Raw genomic sequence first — 19,240 nt, forward strand, 5'->3', positions numbered from 1 at the left:
AGTGTCGATTATGGTAATATCCATTTCATCAAGTTGGGTGTGCTGTCCATGATACCTATAATTTTGTGAAGGAGCTTGGCCTTATCTGTTTTGTTGATGCTTCTGTTAACATGTGCCAATGACAGGGGAACAGGTTTGAGAGGGTAGGTAAAGACCAGCTTGTGGGTAACATTTTGGATGATGTTTAAATGGAGAAGGCATTCAAATAAATCTAGTGCCTTTTAATTCGATCACCTTCTTATCTCTGCTTGCTTTACTCGTGACACCGGTAGATGCAAAATTATTTTTATTTCGCATCGTGTTATTGGTTGTTTAAACCTCAAAGGATCTCCAAAGCAACCCTTTGCAAACTCCTCACACCAAGCTTGCTCAGTCTCAGTGCATTGTGCCAAGTCATTCTTGATATTCTCTGGAACACTTCTCCCAGTTGTCAAGCAATATAGATTTGGATCATCAACCAGGTTAAATAGATATACACAGGCCTCTATCTTGTTCACAGAGGCTTGCAGATCGTCATTATCCCTTTTAACCTGATAAGGCTTGAGATCTTTTTCTGTTTGCTGTGTTATCAGTGGCACTCCTCGCTGCATGCTTGATCATTCATCGTTTTCTTGTTCCCTCTAGAGTGGTGTAACTAGTATTACCAGTCTGACAAGATGATGAATCAGCATATATATGTTCTAGTGTTTCACTTAAGGGTGTGTATCATGTATCATCCAAAGGTCACTCATTCAAAGAATACCACACCACCCATCTTGCATAATTAGGTCGATTACAAGCAACGAATGTGCCATGCATCTCACCAAGTGAGTATGTGAATACATGTCGATCATTGATGTGGCATGCATGTGTACAGAAAAGCTAAACTATACCAACTAGACATACATCATCCAAAACCTAGTATTGTTCCATTGGCCCCCGCTGAAGGTTACCTTAATGTACTGTACTTGCAGTATTTGGACATAGACTCAAGGAAGACTTCAGAGGTCTCAAGGGTTTTAATTATCTGAGAAGATGCCTGAGTCTGGAGTTCACAGATACTAAATGCGAGTGCTTCTGGTAAAGGACTACACTCCTCTAGGAACTCCTTGAAGTGAAAAATCTGGAATTATGTAGCCAGCATTAGGTGTAGCTGCTTACACTTGCAAAATACTCCATATTTTCATGAATTCTTATATACCAATATGGAAATTTAACTGGGAATGGTTATATAAGAATCCATGAAAATATAGCATATTATACCCAAGATGAATACATACATGCAGACACTCATATTGTTAACATTTACTTGTTACAATGCCAACAAAAAAGAAAAAGAAAAAAAAAACATTGAGGTACCTGTACTCCATAAGTCTGATTCTGTCTGCATTTCAGGACACCCAGAGCTGTCGATCAAGTAGCTCAAAACACCAAAGAGGGTTAAAAAGATGTGAAAGGGGCCAAATGCAATAAACAGGTTATCAAATCTAGGTGCCTCTGTGGCATGTGTTTGTAATGCGAGATTTGCCACAGCCAGATCATATTGAACAATGATGAACACAGTAACAACATCCAACTTGGTTGGTGGCAAGTTGATGTTCTCCATGTATACCAATTTCTGTTATGGAAGAGGATTACTGGTCAAAATTGAGTTCCAGCTTGTGCACATAAGCATTCAACCCCTAGCAAAACTCATCATCCCCTGTATGTCCCTGTACGGCACTTGAGTGAAGTTTGATGGTCTGGGAATCTTTTGATTACGATAATTAAATAATCTGGTTCCTGGCTACTTGTGATATGGCTCTAGTGTGATTTCTCTTGGCAAGAAAGACCGTTTTGCTTAGCTATTTTGACTGATGAAGGTATTCTTGAAGCTGTTTTAGCTGCTGCTACATTTACTGATGTTGATGGTGGATTGTTTTGAGCACTTGATGTGCTTGGCAGATCATTGTCTGTATCTGATTTTTTTAGTTGGGCAACTGCCTCTGCAGAAATGTTCTGGTAACACATACTTGTAGTATCAAGAAGGATTGCTTTGTCAGAAAGTCTCACAATTTTCCTCCTAGTTAACCCACATAAAGCCGGTACATAGCCTAAGATGCTGTAGAAGTCCATCTGAGGTTTCTTGGTGTCTGTCAGTTATTCTTGTTGCCAGGTCATTCTCCAGTTATTTGCTGTATGGTAACCTATATAGTGCCAAAATGATTTAATACTTTCACGATGCATCTTCTGCTAGTTAAACTTTTGAGGCCCAGTCCAAGACATATATGTTTGGTGGTTTTACTCTTCCTCTGGATGCGATAAACATAAATCGTCAGCCAAGGACCGTTGGCAGTCAGTGGATCTGGTAGGTTTTACTATTTGGTATTAACACTGAATCCAAGCGAACAAATATAGAATGCTGTTCTCTTAATGTTGTGCTCATCAAATGTTCCGTTCCCAGACGTATGGCAGAGTCTGAGGTCAGGGTGCGACTACATATGATTTTTCCAGACTTATTGCTCTGCTTTAGTTGCCTCAATGTTGGATAAGTCTACAATATTTTCTGACTAAGTGACATGTACCTGCCAAGTATCGAGATAGACAGTTATGTACGTTAGTTTTAATGAACGTTCGGTCAATATATTGTTTTAGCTCATTGAATGCAGTCCTGTGATCTTTTTGATGAATGATTGGATGTCAGCAGTTTTATCGGGCAACTTTGTAGGTATAATTTCCTGCATGAGGGGTGATATTTGGCCTCCTCAGAAACGAGGTTAATACCAACAATTCCTACTAAAAGCTGTTCATCTTACAGTGTCTGCGCTGCATCTTTCATACTGAAGGCTATCACAGTGGTTTCCCATTTGCTTAGTTTTTATTTTAGCTTATTTTTTCCCCGCTAACTTTTTACTGTAATTACAAAAGGGGCATAGTTTTAGGAAAATCCCTGTGCTAGAGCTGTGGCATATTCAATGATCGGTCGTAAGCTTTTATTTGATTATTTGCCTTTGCGTGTATATTGTCACATATGGTTTGTTAAAGACCAGAGAAGCTTTAATAGCATTGGGAATGATACACATCTCTTTCACTGTAATAGTCAGGAAGCTTAAATGAAAAGTATTTCGAATCTTTGAATAATTTCCGTCGTGCACCAATTATTTGTATCAAATGGTTTCACCTCATCCATGCACTTTCCCGTTGTGTGGAGAGTATAAGAGATCTTGCTTGGCATTTTCCACACTACACTATTAACCTGAAGGCACAAATAAACGAGTAAAGTAGATAAACCATGTAATATAAAAACATGGGATACATTTGCAGCCTGCTAGGACAACCGATAATCATTACTCTTTGCCCTCAAATTCAGCCTGAAAAGTAAAATGGTCGAATTAGGATTCAAGCTCCAAAACAATACACACAAAGTATTTCGTCTAAAGATAAAATGCTTTACAGCATTTTCTGTAATCAGCCACAGGAATTTTTCATATATTAAAGTGACTTGTAATATAGGTCCAGAAAGACGAAGAGGAGTACATAGTTGTCGCTTTTCTCCATTATTTCCTGTTAATACATGGAATGTATCAGAGAGTACTTTGGTTGTCATGATGGGAACTAGTAATAGCCTTGAAGGTTTTCATAATGCATTCCAAAGTTCAGTTTTATGCCAACATCAAATATCTGAAAATTGATAAATATTCTAAAGTTAGAGGCTAGTTTGGCTCAGAAGAAGGCAACTAATTTTGACTGGGGAGTAGAAGTAAATTCAAAACAGGTTTATAAAAACTAGAGCAACCGAATGATAACTTTACTTGAAAACTAGGATTCTCACCAGAAATTATCTTTCTTAAAAGTTTGTTTCATATAATCTGATTTTCATTTCAGTGTATTTAAATGTTTAATAGACAATCATTAATATTTTAGTTTTAAATATTTTTTATTTATAAAGGAAAATATTTTATAGATTTTATTATCTACCATTTCCTACATTTTTTATAGATTTTATAAATTTGCATTTCATTGTCCTTTATAGACTGTATTATCATTTATCGATATTCCTTTAATCGACCACTTGGTATTTTATAATTTGATGTTTCAAATTTTTTAATTGATGGAATTTCATAAAATTATACATACATATATATATATATATATATATATATATATATATATATATATATTTTTTTTTTTTTTTTTACCTACATCGTTTATAGATTTTATTAGGTAAGAATTGTCGTAGTCATTAGTTGTCTTAGGTAGCAGATGTCCAGGTACAAGTTGCCTGGGTATGAGTTGTTCGGGTATGAGCTGTTCTGATATGATTTGTTCTGGAACCCATTTGTAGATAGCTCTAGATTAAACTCATTTTTTGCACTAGAGAGACTGTGGTATACAAGAAATATGGAAAGTTATTCAAATATCGATATAATTCAAAATAATGATTATGTCCCCATTCATTACTGCATTGTACTGTATATCTTAACCTCGTCACGATAGATTTCAAAATATTTAAAACATATTTTCATTAAGAAAGATGAGCTGCAATAGAATCCACAAAATATTTTATTTGAAGAAAATAAAAGAAAAAAAAAATTGCAGATTGTCACTTGTTTACGATAACTTATGGTGACATTTCTGTTTATCGTAAAGCAGCAAAAGCAATACAGTCCAATACTATTCCCATCAATAAGAAGGTATTTTTTACCATAAAATCATTATTTGGAGGTGTTATTTACATTTACATTTGGAAAATGAACATTCAAATTGATATGCAATTTATACGGAGGGGCCGCAGAGATTTCTTATTTTCACAAAGGGTGCCCATAATTAACGTCAATTTCTAAGGAAAAAGCTACCGGTTTGTTTGTAAGAAATAACTGTTTGAATTCCCAAGATAATACTAATATAGAATCAATATTCAACCTTTTACACTCAAAAACATGAATAAAACCTTCTGACCTCTGTAACCAAGAGCTTCTGTATACAAAATGAGATTATGAAATAAAAATAAAAATAAAAAGATAATCTTAAAAAAATTGAATATTTAATCAGATTGTTTTACCAGTATTAACTTATGAATCAGAAACTTGGAGCCTTACTAAAACCTTATAACATAACTTAGTTACAACGCAAAAAAGCTATGGAAAGAATTAACACTAACAAACAGAAAAAGAGAAACATGGATACGAGGCCAAACTGAAGTAGAGGATATTCTAACAACATGTGAGAAAAAGAAATGAACATGGGCAGGACATATAATGAGAATGGCTGATAATAGGTGAACAAAAAGAATAGCACGATGGGTCCCTACAGACTGCAAACGAAGTAGAGGAAGGAAGAGGTAGCAAAATTTACGGGTATAGACTGGCATGGAAAGACCATAAAAGATGGAAGTAAAAATATGTGTCTGAGCCATTTCACCTGCAGTGGACTAGCAACGGGTGATGATGATAATGATGACGATAAAGATGACACACACGCACACAAACACATATATATATATATGTGTGTATATATATATATATATATATATATATATATATATATGTGTGTGTGTATTTATAAATAGATACTCTATAAGTGTGTACACATACAGGTGATATATATATATATATATATATATATATATATATATATATATATATATATATATAATGTGTGTGTGTGTGTGTATGTTTGCTTGTGACAGAGAAAAAATTGAAGAGAGAAGGAGAGAGTAGCTCTTTTCTATTTTATTCACTTCCTTATCCAAATCTAAGATCCGCCCGGCCTCTTTTAAACCTTTAGCTTGTATATGAAGTTAATTATCATCTTCAACACGGTGTCATATTTATAAGCATCAATACACTATTTCTAATATTTTCATTTTATAAGTTAATCGAAAGGAAGTATGTCATCACTTATCAGAAGCAAAAATATTTGTTATACAAGTTAAATATGCATTACTTCATATTGAAGAGACTGGTATCATGGATTTTGTATTTACAGAAATACCCAGCTCTCTCTTTTTTTACTATTGGTATAGAAACTCTTCATTTTATGTTCCTGATTTTCATATCATCATATTCAACATTATTTCTTAGAAAGTAAATTCAGACACACTCATTAGGTTTGGTAACTTTTCTTTACAATAAACGATTAGTATTGCATCATCTACAAATATAACCCATTCCTTGCCTTACGAGCAAATCATTATCTTTTCTACAACTTTTATTGACGTCTATTTTTTCCTTCTACCTTTTTGCATCACCCCATCCATAAAGGACTCAGAATATCTTTTTAAATCAAACCAGTTACTCTCTCAACACAAAAAAAAAAAAAAAAACATTTCCAATCCTACATGCCTGCTTCATGACACTCTTCCCTTTGTCCAAAGATTAGGGTCCCTCTAACCAGTCCATATTGCATTTTTATCACATTCAAAATAAAAACTACCTTTAACATACGGGGTTTATTTGGTTAATTTACGATCCTGAATTTTTTATTGGAACTCTTCCTATAATACTTTTATTTATACAATGGAACATTTTAATCCTCTCACCCTTGATTGCCGAAAATTTTCCAGTCTCCTAGTTATGCCTTATAAATCTTTGTGACCCATCTCACTTGTAATCTTATCACCTCTTTGTGTTCTTACTTCATTAATCTCTTAACTTATATCCTTACATCATCACTTTTGACACATTTCCGATATTTACTCCAATGACCCCAAATTACAAAGCTTCAGACAACATTGATTTCGTTCATTAATTTTTTGCATTAAGTTCTTTGTAGATCACTCAATTAGGTTTGTGATTTTATACTTTAATGCTTTTTATTCTTTCTTATTATCGCCCATATTTATCCCTCTATTTATATCTATATAATACTTTCTTCTTATGTACTTTTGCTTTTGGAGTTAAGTAAATTTCTTCCTATCACTAAACCTATCATTTCCTCATCTTACCACACATTATTCTTACCCTACCATAGCAACAGCAAAACTCTGTATTTTCAATACGATGCATTATATAATTTTAAATACTGTTCACTTAATACAACTCTGTGCCTTTAACCTTTATTGATATTCCATAATTTTTCTTCTTATATGATTCATTCATATATATCTCACGCAACCTAGGCTACTTGTCTTAGTGAAATTTGCATAAACCTTTTCATCTCTTTCTCTCCAGTTTCAGCTTATAACCATGTAAACTTCATACTCACCTAACCTACGCCTCTCGTCACCATTGCATATATCATATTTCCCATAATGTAATGACTTTTCATCAAAATTCATAATTTCACAAGCATAATGATAGAACCAAACCTTTAAATGAAACAAGCAGAGCAAATAGGACTTAAGTATGATATCGACACCAAAAAATTAGTAAATGATTCTTGCAAAAACTTTTAGCGATCGAGATGAAGAAATTAGTTCCCAACATACAAGTAAATCGGCTTATCTTTTAAAGCCACATTTAGAAACTTTACTAAAGTGACATATCTTCAGTAAGTTAGAAATAGCCTGCAGGTTCAAAATTTTGACGTAATTAAGAGGTTTAGGTAGATATTCTTGAAAAGAAAAAATAGTTTGAAAAAGAGATATGAATAATTTTGATGCCCTAAAACTAGCTTGGTTTTGACATCCCGTTCAGATTAGCACATAAGTTTAGAGACGAAAAAGTCAATCAACATTGACTGTAATCATCATAGATTAACGCAAATCAAATGTATATGTTTAAATTATTCGGGTAGGTATGGATTAGAAAAGTTATAAAGAGATATACTAGTAAATGGTACTGAATTATATATATATATATATATATATATATATATATATATATATATATATATATATATATATATGTGTGTGTATATATGTATGTGAGTGTGTTTGTGCGTGTGTGTGATGTATGTGTGCACGTGTGCGTGTGTAAATATCAACAGCAATAGCATTTGATATCGAATTCTACCTTCGGGAATTTATATCCACTGGAAATTCTTGGTAGCATGGTTGGTTAGAGTAACTGCAGGCATGGTTTCGGCTAAGAGGCATAGGTATGAATCTCTGCACAGTCAGAAGATATTATCATAAATGAATTTCCAGTGAATATAAATTCCCATAGGCAGAATTCTACATTGAATGTCAATGTGGTTTATATTTACATTGAATAAAATCAGGAATGTTAGTGATATATATATATATATATATATATATATATATATATATATGCGTGTGTGTATGTATAAATTTACACTATTTATATATATATGTATATATGTATATATATATATATATATATATATATATATATATATATATGTTTGTGTGTGTGCATATATATACATACTATATAAACTGTATTTATATGTGTATGCATGAATATACAGTACATATATACATATATATACATATATATATATATATATATATATATATATATATATACACACACACATCTGTGTATGTGTGTGTGCATTTCAGTACCATCCACTAGTATATCGTCTTTTCTGGTCCTTATATATATATATATATATATATATATATATATATATATATATATATACACATACATACATACATACATATATATATATATATATATATATATATATATATATATATATATATATATATATATTTATATATATATTAGTTACTTCTGTAAATGCCATGATGACTAATGTTAAACTGGAAAGAAGAGAGTAAGCATAAACGATGGTTACTACTTTGTATATGATCATGAATAACATGGAATTGTAGCTTGCTTGTTTTAATAGATTTTCAGTGATGTTTAAACCATCGTATACTAGTGCGTGTTTAGCTGTCCGGTATTTCTCTCATAAACTACATTTCAACAACCACGTTTATTTGCATACTTTATAAAAGTATGCAGATGTTGTGTTACAGTGAGTTTGTACTTAAAAATCTTCTAATAATATTTTTATGCCATAGGGAAATAAATGAAAATCCATTACAGCTTTACTGGGTACAGTTTTATAGTTGTTTACCAACATTAGTCTGGAAAGGGACTAATGAAAACAAGGTATTGAGAAGTACAGCTTCACTCACCAGTCACAGGATGGGCACTCCAGAGAAGTGCCAGAAGAATGACCTCAGTCCACATATCGATAACCATCTCGAGCTCTATATTATTATCTGAATATCGAACGAGAGGGAAGGTTTCAGAAACCACACTCAACACTTCTCTGAAAGAGAGAAAAAAAAAAACATTGAAAGATTCTAAGTACGTAGGGTGACATCTAAGGGTTACTATAAATAATTTTAGGAAAAATATATAGATAAATTATACGATTCTTTTGTTCGTTGAGGAGATATACTGTAAGCTCCTATTCAAAATTATATCAGAAAAAAGTCTTAAAAAGTACAAGATTCAGTATTTTCTCATAATTAAATATAAGGGCAATTTTCACCATAAAAAAGAACAGGACCTTTCCAACGTTAAGCGAAAAGTAGACGAAAAATTTGACTACCTTGGTGGACTGAAATATAAAGGCCTTTTTTAATACGTATCTCTTACATGTTGATAAAAGCAAGGCTTAAAGACATATACGGAACCATTTTAATATTTATTATAAATTGGGGGAAGGTGACGATAAATCAACAAAAATCACGAACACATACACACACACAATATATATATATAATATATATATATATATGTGTGTGTGTGTATGTGTGTATGTAAATGCTAAGGAACGATAAGAAAATTAATTGAAAATTCAAAATTAAGTCTTGAGTATTTTCCTGATACTTTTTATATGGTACAGTAAGAGTACAAACAGACATTCAAATATTTGTAGAATGATACACTACACCCAAATAAACTACCTGGGCTTATATTTCCAGGCTATTTTCCCTTTTGGGGCACCTGGACTTATAGCATTCTGCTTTTCCAACTAGGGTTGTAGCTTAGAAAATAATAATGATAATTATTATGTGTGAAGTTCTTACCCACTAGCCAGTGAGCGGTCAATTCGAATGCCAGATATTTTTTAGTCTCTGTTACACTTAGTTTATATTAGTATGCATTAACCTTATTCATATGAATATACGCAACCACATACACACACATATATATACATATATATGTATATAAATATATATATATATATATATATATATATATATATATATTTATATATATATATATATATATATATATATATATAAATATATATATATATATATATATATATATATATATATATATATATATATATATATATATCGGAAGGAGTAAATATTTTCTGCAATCCTAAATGACCCCTCACTGGCTACAATTATGCAAAGGCATTAACCTAAATACACACATACCCAAATATATACACATTTATGCATATATAACCCTTTCAACATAAAGATATAATTACATGCATTTATACATCCTCTGAGGAAGTAACAAAAAATAGTCAGGACTTAATGTGAAATATCCGATTTCATTTTTCCTGTGGTTCTTTTTCATCAGAGCATTACGTTTCCTCGTTATTTTCGCGCTTAGTCATATATATATATATATATATATATATATATATATATATTATATATATATATATATATATATATATATATATATATATAAGTGGGAATACCTTATCGCGGTGAAATGGTTTGTGTATCGCCATGACCAGTAAACCTGTACTAGTCAGAGCCACCCATACTAGGTTGGTTTGCTGTGAGCGATTAGACGAAAATCTCCCACCATCACCGATTTGCAGTTGGCCAGTATGGTGATAAAAATTGGCCAATCCCCAAAAATGAATAAAGTCATATTGAAGGTCTTTGTCCTGCAGTGGAGTCAGAACGGCTGCATTTGTTGTTGTTATATATATATATATATATATATATATATATATATATATATATATATATATATATATATATATATACACACACACATATGTATATATATATATATGTATATATATATTCATACATATATATATATATATGTGTGTGTGTGTGTGTGAGTGAATATCAAACGAAAATGGGATTTCATATAGAATTAACCCTAGGGAATATATATATGCATTGAAAGTTCTTTTATGAAAAATCCCTCTGGTTGGGCAAGGCCACATTCCTATTCAAATAAGTCGAAATAATCACAAAAGTAGCCTCAACCATTCCAAGTTTATTGCACATATTCCTGTCGAATTCAGGAATTCGAAATAAACCTATCAAGAAATTCAGCAACGCTAGTTCTACATTAAGAGATGGAATTGATACAACAAAAAAGAGCATCATTTGTTTGGTGGGTGGTCTTTTTGTCCGATGTCACTTCGTTCGACAACACATCGTCCACGTCTTTTTGTCCAATGTCTTTTCGTCCGATGGACTTTTGGTCCGACGACATTTGGTCCAATTTCTAAAAAAAAACAAATGTTTGAAGGGATTGTTATTACCGTTTACATCACTTATCTGTTAAAATTATATATCTTATTGGCTTTTGTGATAAAGTAATGTGATCATTTTCTAATTACTCCATTAGTCATGCTTAACATTCTCTTTCTCCTTCTCTCTCTTTAGTATGGTACTATATATATAGTGTGCTGCAAGTTTAGTATTTTAGTTTCTGAATCTACCCATCCCGAAATGGCAAAGTTTATACAATCAACGAAGAAGAAAAGAAAAGTAAAACGTTCAGCGGGTGGAGTACATGTGAACATTTGGAAATTTATCGAAACCTTGAAGGAAGAAGAAGGATTTATTCAAGGTAAAATAACTCAAATACTTCGAGGAGATCCGTCAAATTCTTGTTCACGATATCAAAAAATCACCGAACGTCTCAAAAGATTAGTAACTTGATATGAGTCAACGAGGAAAACAGTTTTTTTCAGGAATATGGCATATAATTTGCACCAATTTCACTCCTATACTTTAGAGTTTGGCAATTAATTATTACATTATTATAAACAACAAGGGAGAAAGTCCTTATAAGGTTTAATTTTGCTATTGAGAAAGTCATGAATTGGGTAGGGTTTTTCTTTTTTCTTTTATGGCTTGAAACAATTTAAAACTGGACCAAATGTCGTTGGACCAAAAGTCCGTCGTACGAAAAGACATTGGACAAAAAGAAGTGGCCGAAGTGTTGTCAGACGAAGTGACATCGGACGAAAAGTCGGTACACGCATTTGTATATGCCACAAGCTTGTTTTCGCCAAACAATGCATCATGCGTATGGGGCATGAAAATTGTATGTATATATATATACATGTATATGTATATATATATGTGTGTGTGTGTTGAAGATATTTTATTTATGATGTTTTATGTTAAAACTAGTGTACGCAGCCTGTCAAAAATGATGGGCCAATAAATAAATAGATATGCGTACACACGCACAAACTCTCGCCAGGGCATGACTACTCGTTCTCTCGCTTCCTTAAGGATGGGAGATCTGGGCGTGACCGGAATATATACTGTGTGTGTGTATATATATATATATATATATATATATATATATATATATATATATATATATATATATATATATATATATATTACACCTGGCCTGTTACATAACCTTCAGAGTTCCAAAAATAACCTGTTTTTTTTTTTTTTACATCTGTTACATTTGAATAATACCTGAGCTCTGAGAAAATTGTATAACTCCCAGACGGCAATTTATTAAAACACCGAATATCCAAAGGTCTATTACGTACTCTTAAAACAAACTGGTAATTATTATTGAGAACTATTCAAATCAACCTCTTACTTCGATTCTTAAACAGGGATACGAGAGAGCTCTGTAAGAAATACTGGTGATCAAAATATCACACGCTTTACAAAAATAATAATATTCTTTAAAAAATTATATCCTTTAACCCTTTTACCCCCAATGGACGTATTGGTACGTTTCGCAAAACTCATCCCTTTACCCCCATGGACGTACCGGTACGTCCTTGCAAAAAACGGTTAATTACATTATTTTGCATATTTTTTTATAACTTTATGAGAAACTTCAGGCATTTTCCAAAAGAGTGAGACCAACCTGACCTATTTATGACGAAAATTAAGGCTGTTAGAGCAATTTAAAAAAATATATATATTGCAAAATGTGCTTGAAAAAGAAAACGCCTGAGGGTTAAGGGTCGGAAAGTTCCAAATAGCTTGGTGGTAAAAGGGTTAAAAGAATTTACACCAAAAATAAAGCGCTCTAAATATTATACCTAAACAAAAACTTAGACTAAGACAAGAAAATATTACACTCTGAAAATTATATGATCACTTGACTCAGAATATTAAATCTGAACAAAACCTCATGCTAAGACAAGAGAGTATTACACTTTGAAAATTATATAATCACTGGTTTCACTGGAAATCAAATTTTTCACAAATAGGATTCAACTCTTATAGAAATTTACATAAAAGTAATTGATAAACTGATGTATTTTTAGCTCACACAAAGTTTCTGACCAGATAGCAATACAAATACACTTCACATTTTCACCTAAATCTCACAGGACCAGTTGCAAAAATTTATATGATTCCAGCAAGTACAATAACATAATGAATTTGACATCACCTTTAAAGTTTCATTACCGTTTGAACACACTACACACTATATATGTTGGGTTAAAACTTATTCACTTTGGAGAGGACACACACTCGAGGCACTTAAGGAGAGAGGATGTTGGCTCTTACAAAGGGATAGGCTGGATGTCTTCTGCTCCTATGCATGCCTAGGGGCACATATATATTGACATAATTATTCTAGATCCTTCTAGGTTTGAGGGTCTAGAAGCTTGGGGGTAGTGCCTAGCGGCGTCAAAGTTGCCAATAATCATGTATCAGACGCATACCAACTCACAAGTGAGGCAACTTTCTCTCCGCTAGCTCTGCCCACCTCCGTCCTCGAAGCAATAGAAAAAAAGATAAAACTATCTCTGGTTTTTTTTTTAAAAAAACATTCTAAACACTTGGAAAATATAAGAAGGGCATAATCTCTCACAAACATGACCCAATACCTCGTGTAAGCATAAAAAGATTACAAAAGCCATCGTTCATACTTCGCATAGTTCGTACAGCACACTTAATCGAGATGGCATAAGACTTCATAACAAAATACGTGAAATAAAAAGTTAATTCTTAAAAATAACGTAGATTTACTTACTCCGACTTGAATGAAAAATACAAGAAAAGAACGACGAAAATCTTATGCAATTTACTTACAATTACTTAAACCTAAAGCAGAGGAACTCACCTTACGAGCTGGCTATTCACCTCCTAAATACACAAATGAAATACAGGAATAAAGTATTTACTCTACACAAGACCAGCTTCGTAAGGATATATATATATAAATATATATATATATATATATATATATATATATATATATATATATATATGTATATATATATATATATATATATACATATATATATATATATATATATATATATATATATATATATATTTATATACATATATATATACATATATATATATATATATATATATATATATATATATATATATATATATTACCCTGAAGAGAAGAATTTTGTATTAAAATGCACGAAAGTGCTAGGTACTAAGGTATTTTATAATTTTTCACTGGCTTTTGCTGTATATTTAGTTACTTGTTTTTTTGTACAGTAAAACATACATACATACATACATACATACATACATACATATATATATATATATATATATATATATATTATATATATATATACAGAGAGAGAGAGAGAGAGAGAGAGAGAGAGAGAGAGAGAGAGAGAGAGAGAGAGAGAGAGAGAGAGAGAAAACTGATCTTTATTATAAAGGGAAGATAAGTCTCCATGTTTATAAAGTTGTAGAAAATTTTCCACAAGTATATTTGGTCAATTTTCTTTGCATGCCCCTAGTTGCATGTGCAATAACAGGATATCCTGATTGTTATTTAATATACCATTATAATAAATTCCTGATATATTAAAAAAAAATATTGTATTGATTACGCAAAAATTACAAAAGATAATGAAGGACAAAATTACTCGCAATCTCATGAATTAAGTTTAAAATAAGTTTTTTATATTCTTTAAAGATATCTGTTGATAAACCTATGATATCTGGTGCAAAAAAAATATGGTCACATCATGATTTTTAGATACCCGTAATGAAGATGAAAAAATTAAACTCTCTCTCTTTCTCTCTCTCTCTCTCTCTCTCTCTCTCTCTCTCTCTCTCTCTCTCTCTCTCTCTCTCTCTCTCTCTCTCTCTCTCCCTGAGTTTTTGTGCAAAAGGAAGTGGCGTGGCTTTATTATGAAATCCGTAAAATTCGACGTTTCATGATGCAGTCCAAGTAAAAACTGAGATTTTACTTAATATTGGTAGTTTATTTTTATGAGAAGGTAAATATTGCAATTGTTCTGAAATCCATGAAATTCAGGAAGAGCGGTGTCGGGAAGGCTGTGAGGTTAAGCTTTCATGATATGCACCTAAAACTGTAGTTTTTCTTTCGGGGTTGAGAGATGGTCGAGTTATGTTTTATCAGAGTCTACATTTTGATTCGTATTCTATCATTCAAAAATTATTCCAATGTGCATGATCAAAGTCCTTGCGATTGCAGTTACATACACGAAGCAATCTCTCAACGCCATTTACTTCGTTTTCTTTTTTCTACTTCCATAACTTTTCATAAGATTAAAAAAAATGGTCTCGATAAATATGCAATAAATATTCAACGTAAACTTCCAAAGATTTTTCAAAATTATTTTTTATGAAAATCAAGATAAGGTAATATCGATAACCCCGAGTACTGATACAGACACTAACTACAGCCTCTATCATAATGAAGGATGGACATTAAAAGATCATTCTCTCTTTTCATTAACGATTTAGAAAAAAATAAGTATTCTCCGTGCAGATTGAATTAACGTCAAGCTGACTCAAGCATATTGTCTATTTATCTTTTGGTTCTTCGGTAGAAAGTTTTTCCATCTAAGAAAAATAGAATTTGATACATAGAAAAAATACAAACTTTTGCTTCAATTAGTAAAGTGAACAGTTGATAATCTATTTCATTGGATCCTTAAATAAGCATCCAGAACCAAATCCTTAGGAAGCGGAGCACAGTTTCACCCGAAGGCAAGCAGGGAAGAGTGTGGTATGTCCACTTCCTAGGATATAAATAAAGTCTAAGTAACTTATTTTCCGAGAGAAAAGGTCATATTTTTCTCGTCCTTGTCTACCACAGAGGGATAATAAGAAAAATACGTGACACAGGTTACATACACAGAACGTGAATTATGGGCGGCTGTTAGACTTCGTTTTTCTCACTGGTCTTTTTTTTTTCTCTCTCTCTCTCTCCTAAATAACATTTTCCTTTGTAAAACGCATATTTTAGTAACCACCATATACAGCTTCACTCGGGGGAAGCTAATGAAATATTCAGAAGGTGGGAGATTTCCCTTCCATGGTTTCCTTTTCCCTCACTTCTTGTTTCTTATCGCAGGTAAATTGAGTTACCAGGATCCCAGTTGTCTCCCAAGGTGAAGCTGTTATACTCCTCCTCAGATAGTCTAATTTGCGCGAAATATCAACTCTCTCTCTCTCTCTCTCTCTCTCTCTCTCTCTCTCTCTCTCTCTCTCTCTCTCTCTCTCTCTCTCTCTCTCTCTCTCTCCAATACGTTCTTCTTTACGTTCATTAATCTTAGCTTGTTTCATTATTATACCTTACCTCTTGTATCCAATCATATCTTGCCTTCTTCTTTCTCTCATATTAATTTGATACTTTTTTCAGTGTTCATATTTTAATTCCCAGTATCATCCTGCTGCTTTTATCTCAGTCCCATATAGCCTATATCAATGTCGTTAAAGTCAGTCGGATTCTCTATTCACTTGTCTTTATTACATTCTCGCCCCTCAACGTTTCTTTTCACCATCCTTCTTCATCCTAACATACTCTGAAAAATATTGTGAAAACCACCAAGCGGTTTCAGTGCCCTGGTAGCAAATAAATTAATCGCACGAACTTTATATTTTTTACAATTAATTCTAAAAAGGGAAAATTGAAGGTACGGGAAGATAGACTTGATAGTTCTTTGAATCAATAAATTGCTTTTTGGGCTTTTTTCTCTTTTTTTTCAGGAAATATTACGATTAGATTTTTTTTTATGTTGTTTTAGTGATGATGCATACACAAAATGTTTTAAATTTTTCTTCTGCGCATGTTGGCAAAATGATTCAATAACAAATATGAAAAGATTTGATCAAATGTAAAGTAAAATAATATATCAAAGACGTCATTATACAGTTATTGGGTTAAAAAAAAAATTAATTCTGAATCCCCTACTTTAAGGTTGATTTGTATAACACATACTTCAAAAAGAGCAGAACGTTAACAGGTTGCCAATAGAGTGCTAACATAGGGCCGGAGGCAATTCAGACCAGGAAACTATTGATCATCTAGTATTCACTGTTATAGATCCATAATATATGTAGCAGAAGAACCCATAAGAATCTGACATGGAAGAGGAATGCAAAACGCAAGAATTGTCATAACCTTGCTGATACCTGATTTTATACAGATTTCCGGACATTCAACATTTGCTCAGAAGAGACTCATTTCCACAAGTCTTTATAGAATTTTCCCAAACCATTCAATATAGCATTTTCATAATTTTGCTATGCTCTACTTGACTGGTGTGGATGTTTTAGACAATTTGTTTAATTGTATGGGATTCAAACAACTTTGTGCCAGCATGAACCGTTACTGAAAGAAATACCGAATATGAAAACGGTCTCACAAAACTTTTTCCATATTCTATGTAAATTTTGGTAGATTTCCTTTAAAATACTATTAGTGATGGAGTTTCAATTGTGATTCGTATGTAGCTATCAATGTTTCTCCTTTTAACTTTCTTAACAGATTCCTAAGGTTAATATTCTGCAAAGGAACAAGGGGGTAACATAGCTCTAGCTAATACAGGAAAATATCTTATTTAAATTTCTAAAGCTTTTGCAACACGAGTAGAAAGGCAGTCATCTGTCATTCTATTTGAGTGTATCTCTTATGTCAGTAATTATTTAAGGAAGTAGATATAAATATACATGTTACGCTCCAGTCTATTTTGGTTTGAAATAGACCTAATCATATTTAGCCATAATGCTGAATATATTAAAAAATGTTTTTGTACCTTGTGATTTCTAATTCTTATCCTGTATCAAGTACCTATCTAAATACTATTTCTAACTTTATAATCATATGCTGTATTAGTCACTTATGTTCACGCAGGAGTCTTAGAAATTAGTTTGTCTATCATGAAGAAATAAAGTGTTAGAGAAGGTCTTTTTTTTAATGATCAGCAATCTATTAAACCAAATCAATGAAATTATATATATATATATATATATATATATATATATATATATATATATATATATATATATATATATATATATATAGTTGAAGAAACATTCTAGGATACATATATAAACATCTTCACAATATAATAAATGCAAAATGGTTTTACATATTTAACCCTCTAATAATAACCGTAAGTGCTTTCGTGCATCCTCAAATACTTATTTCATGAATATATTTACTAAAAATCGTGGCATCATTCAACGAAAAAGAAACCTGTATCTGAGTGAAGGGAGATGTTGGACTTAATCACAAATGTATACAGAATACAGATAGCAGCAGCTTGTGCGCAAGACGAGTTAAACAAACATTCAGTAACCAATGAGCGTTCGTTTTGTTCATGATGTGCCAGCAGCAGTCATACGAAACTTAATTTTACGGCGTATTGACGGCGATCAGGAAGTGGTAGTGCATTTTGGATTGATGAGAAGTGATTGTAGGTTGTGTTGATAAATTTTTAAGTGTTTTAAAAATCATGTAATGCAAAAATTGCCGAAGAAAAAATTGTAAATCAAGCTGAAAGTTCACACCATGCTAGTTTAGGTAATGCTTTTCGTTGAAGAAACAGAGGTTGACTTTGCGAATCATCCATCGACTTGTAAGCTTGTGTTGCGAAGGCGGGAATTGCCAAATTCGTCAGAGGAAACTAGTGGCAATTTGGGGAAAGAGATAACCTTTAAGATGGAAAAGGACAAAGGTATTAGTCGGGAAATGAAACCAGTACCTGATGTTCTTAGCATAGACCTTCAAGCAGAATCCACATTAACGGCCCTCAAACCTATAGCTTAGTCTCCTGATCCAAACCCTTCCTCATTGGCCATATTCTCAACGTCCCGTGTTGCTCCTCACCTTAACATTCCTCTACCTCCTTCTACTATGGAGACAGGCTAAGGTATTCAGAGATTGTAAAAAGAATGCTGTTT

General features: G+C 32.3%; 1 protein-coding gene across 2 annotated transcripts in view; it reads right to left on the bottom strand.

The window, feature by feature from the left end:
* Positions 1-19,240, bottom strand: part of LOC137642180 (uncharacterized) — a 667,115-nt gene that overhangs the window by 369,748 nt on the left and 278,127 nt on the right. For both annotated transcript variants that reach the window (XM_068374728.1, XM_068374727.1), the window contains exon 2: positions 9,014-9,150. In XM_068374728.1, coding sequence (XP_068230829.1) covers positions 9,014-9,080 — 67 coding nt within the window. In that variant the 5' untranslated portion in view covers positions 9,081-9,150. The remainder of the gene's footprint in view (positions 1-9,013; positions 9,151-19,240) is intronic.

This window comes from Palaemon carinicauda, chromosome 6 (genome assembly GCF_036898095.1).
Source record: "Palaemon carinicauda isolate YSFRI2023 chromosome 6, ASM3689809v2, whole genome shotgun sequence".
Taxonomy (NCBI): Eukaryota; Metazoa; Arthropoda; class Malacostraca; order Decapoda; family Palaemonidae; genus Palaemon; species Palaemon carinicauda.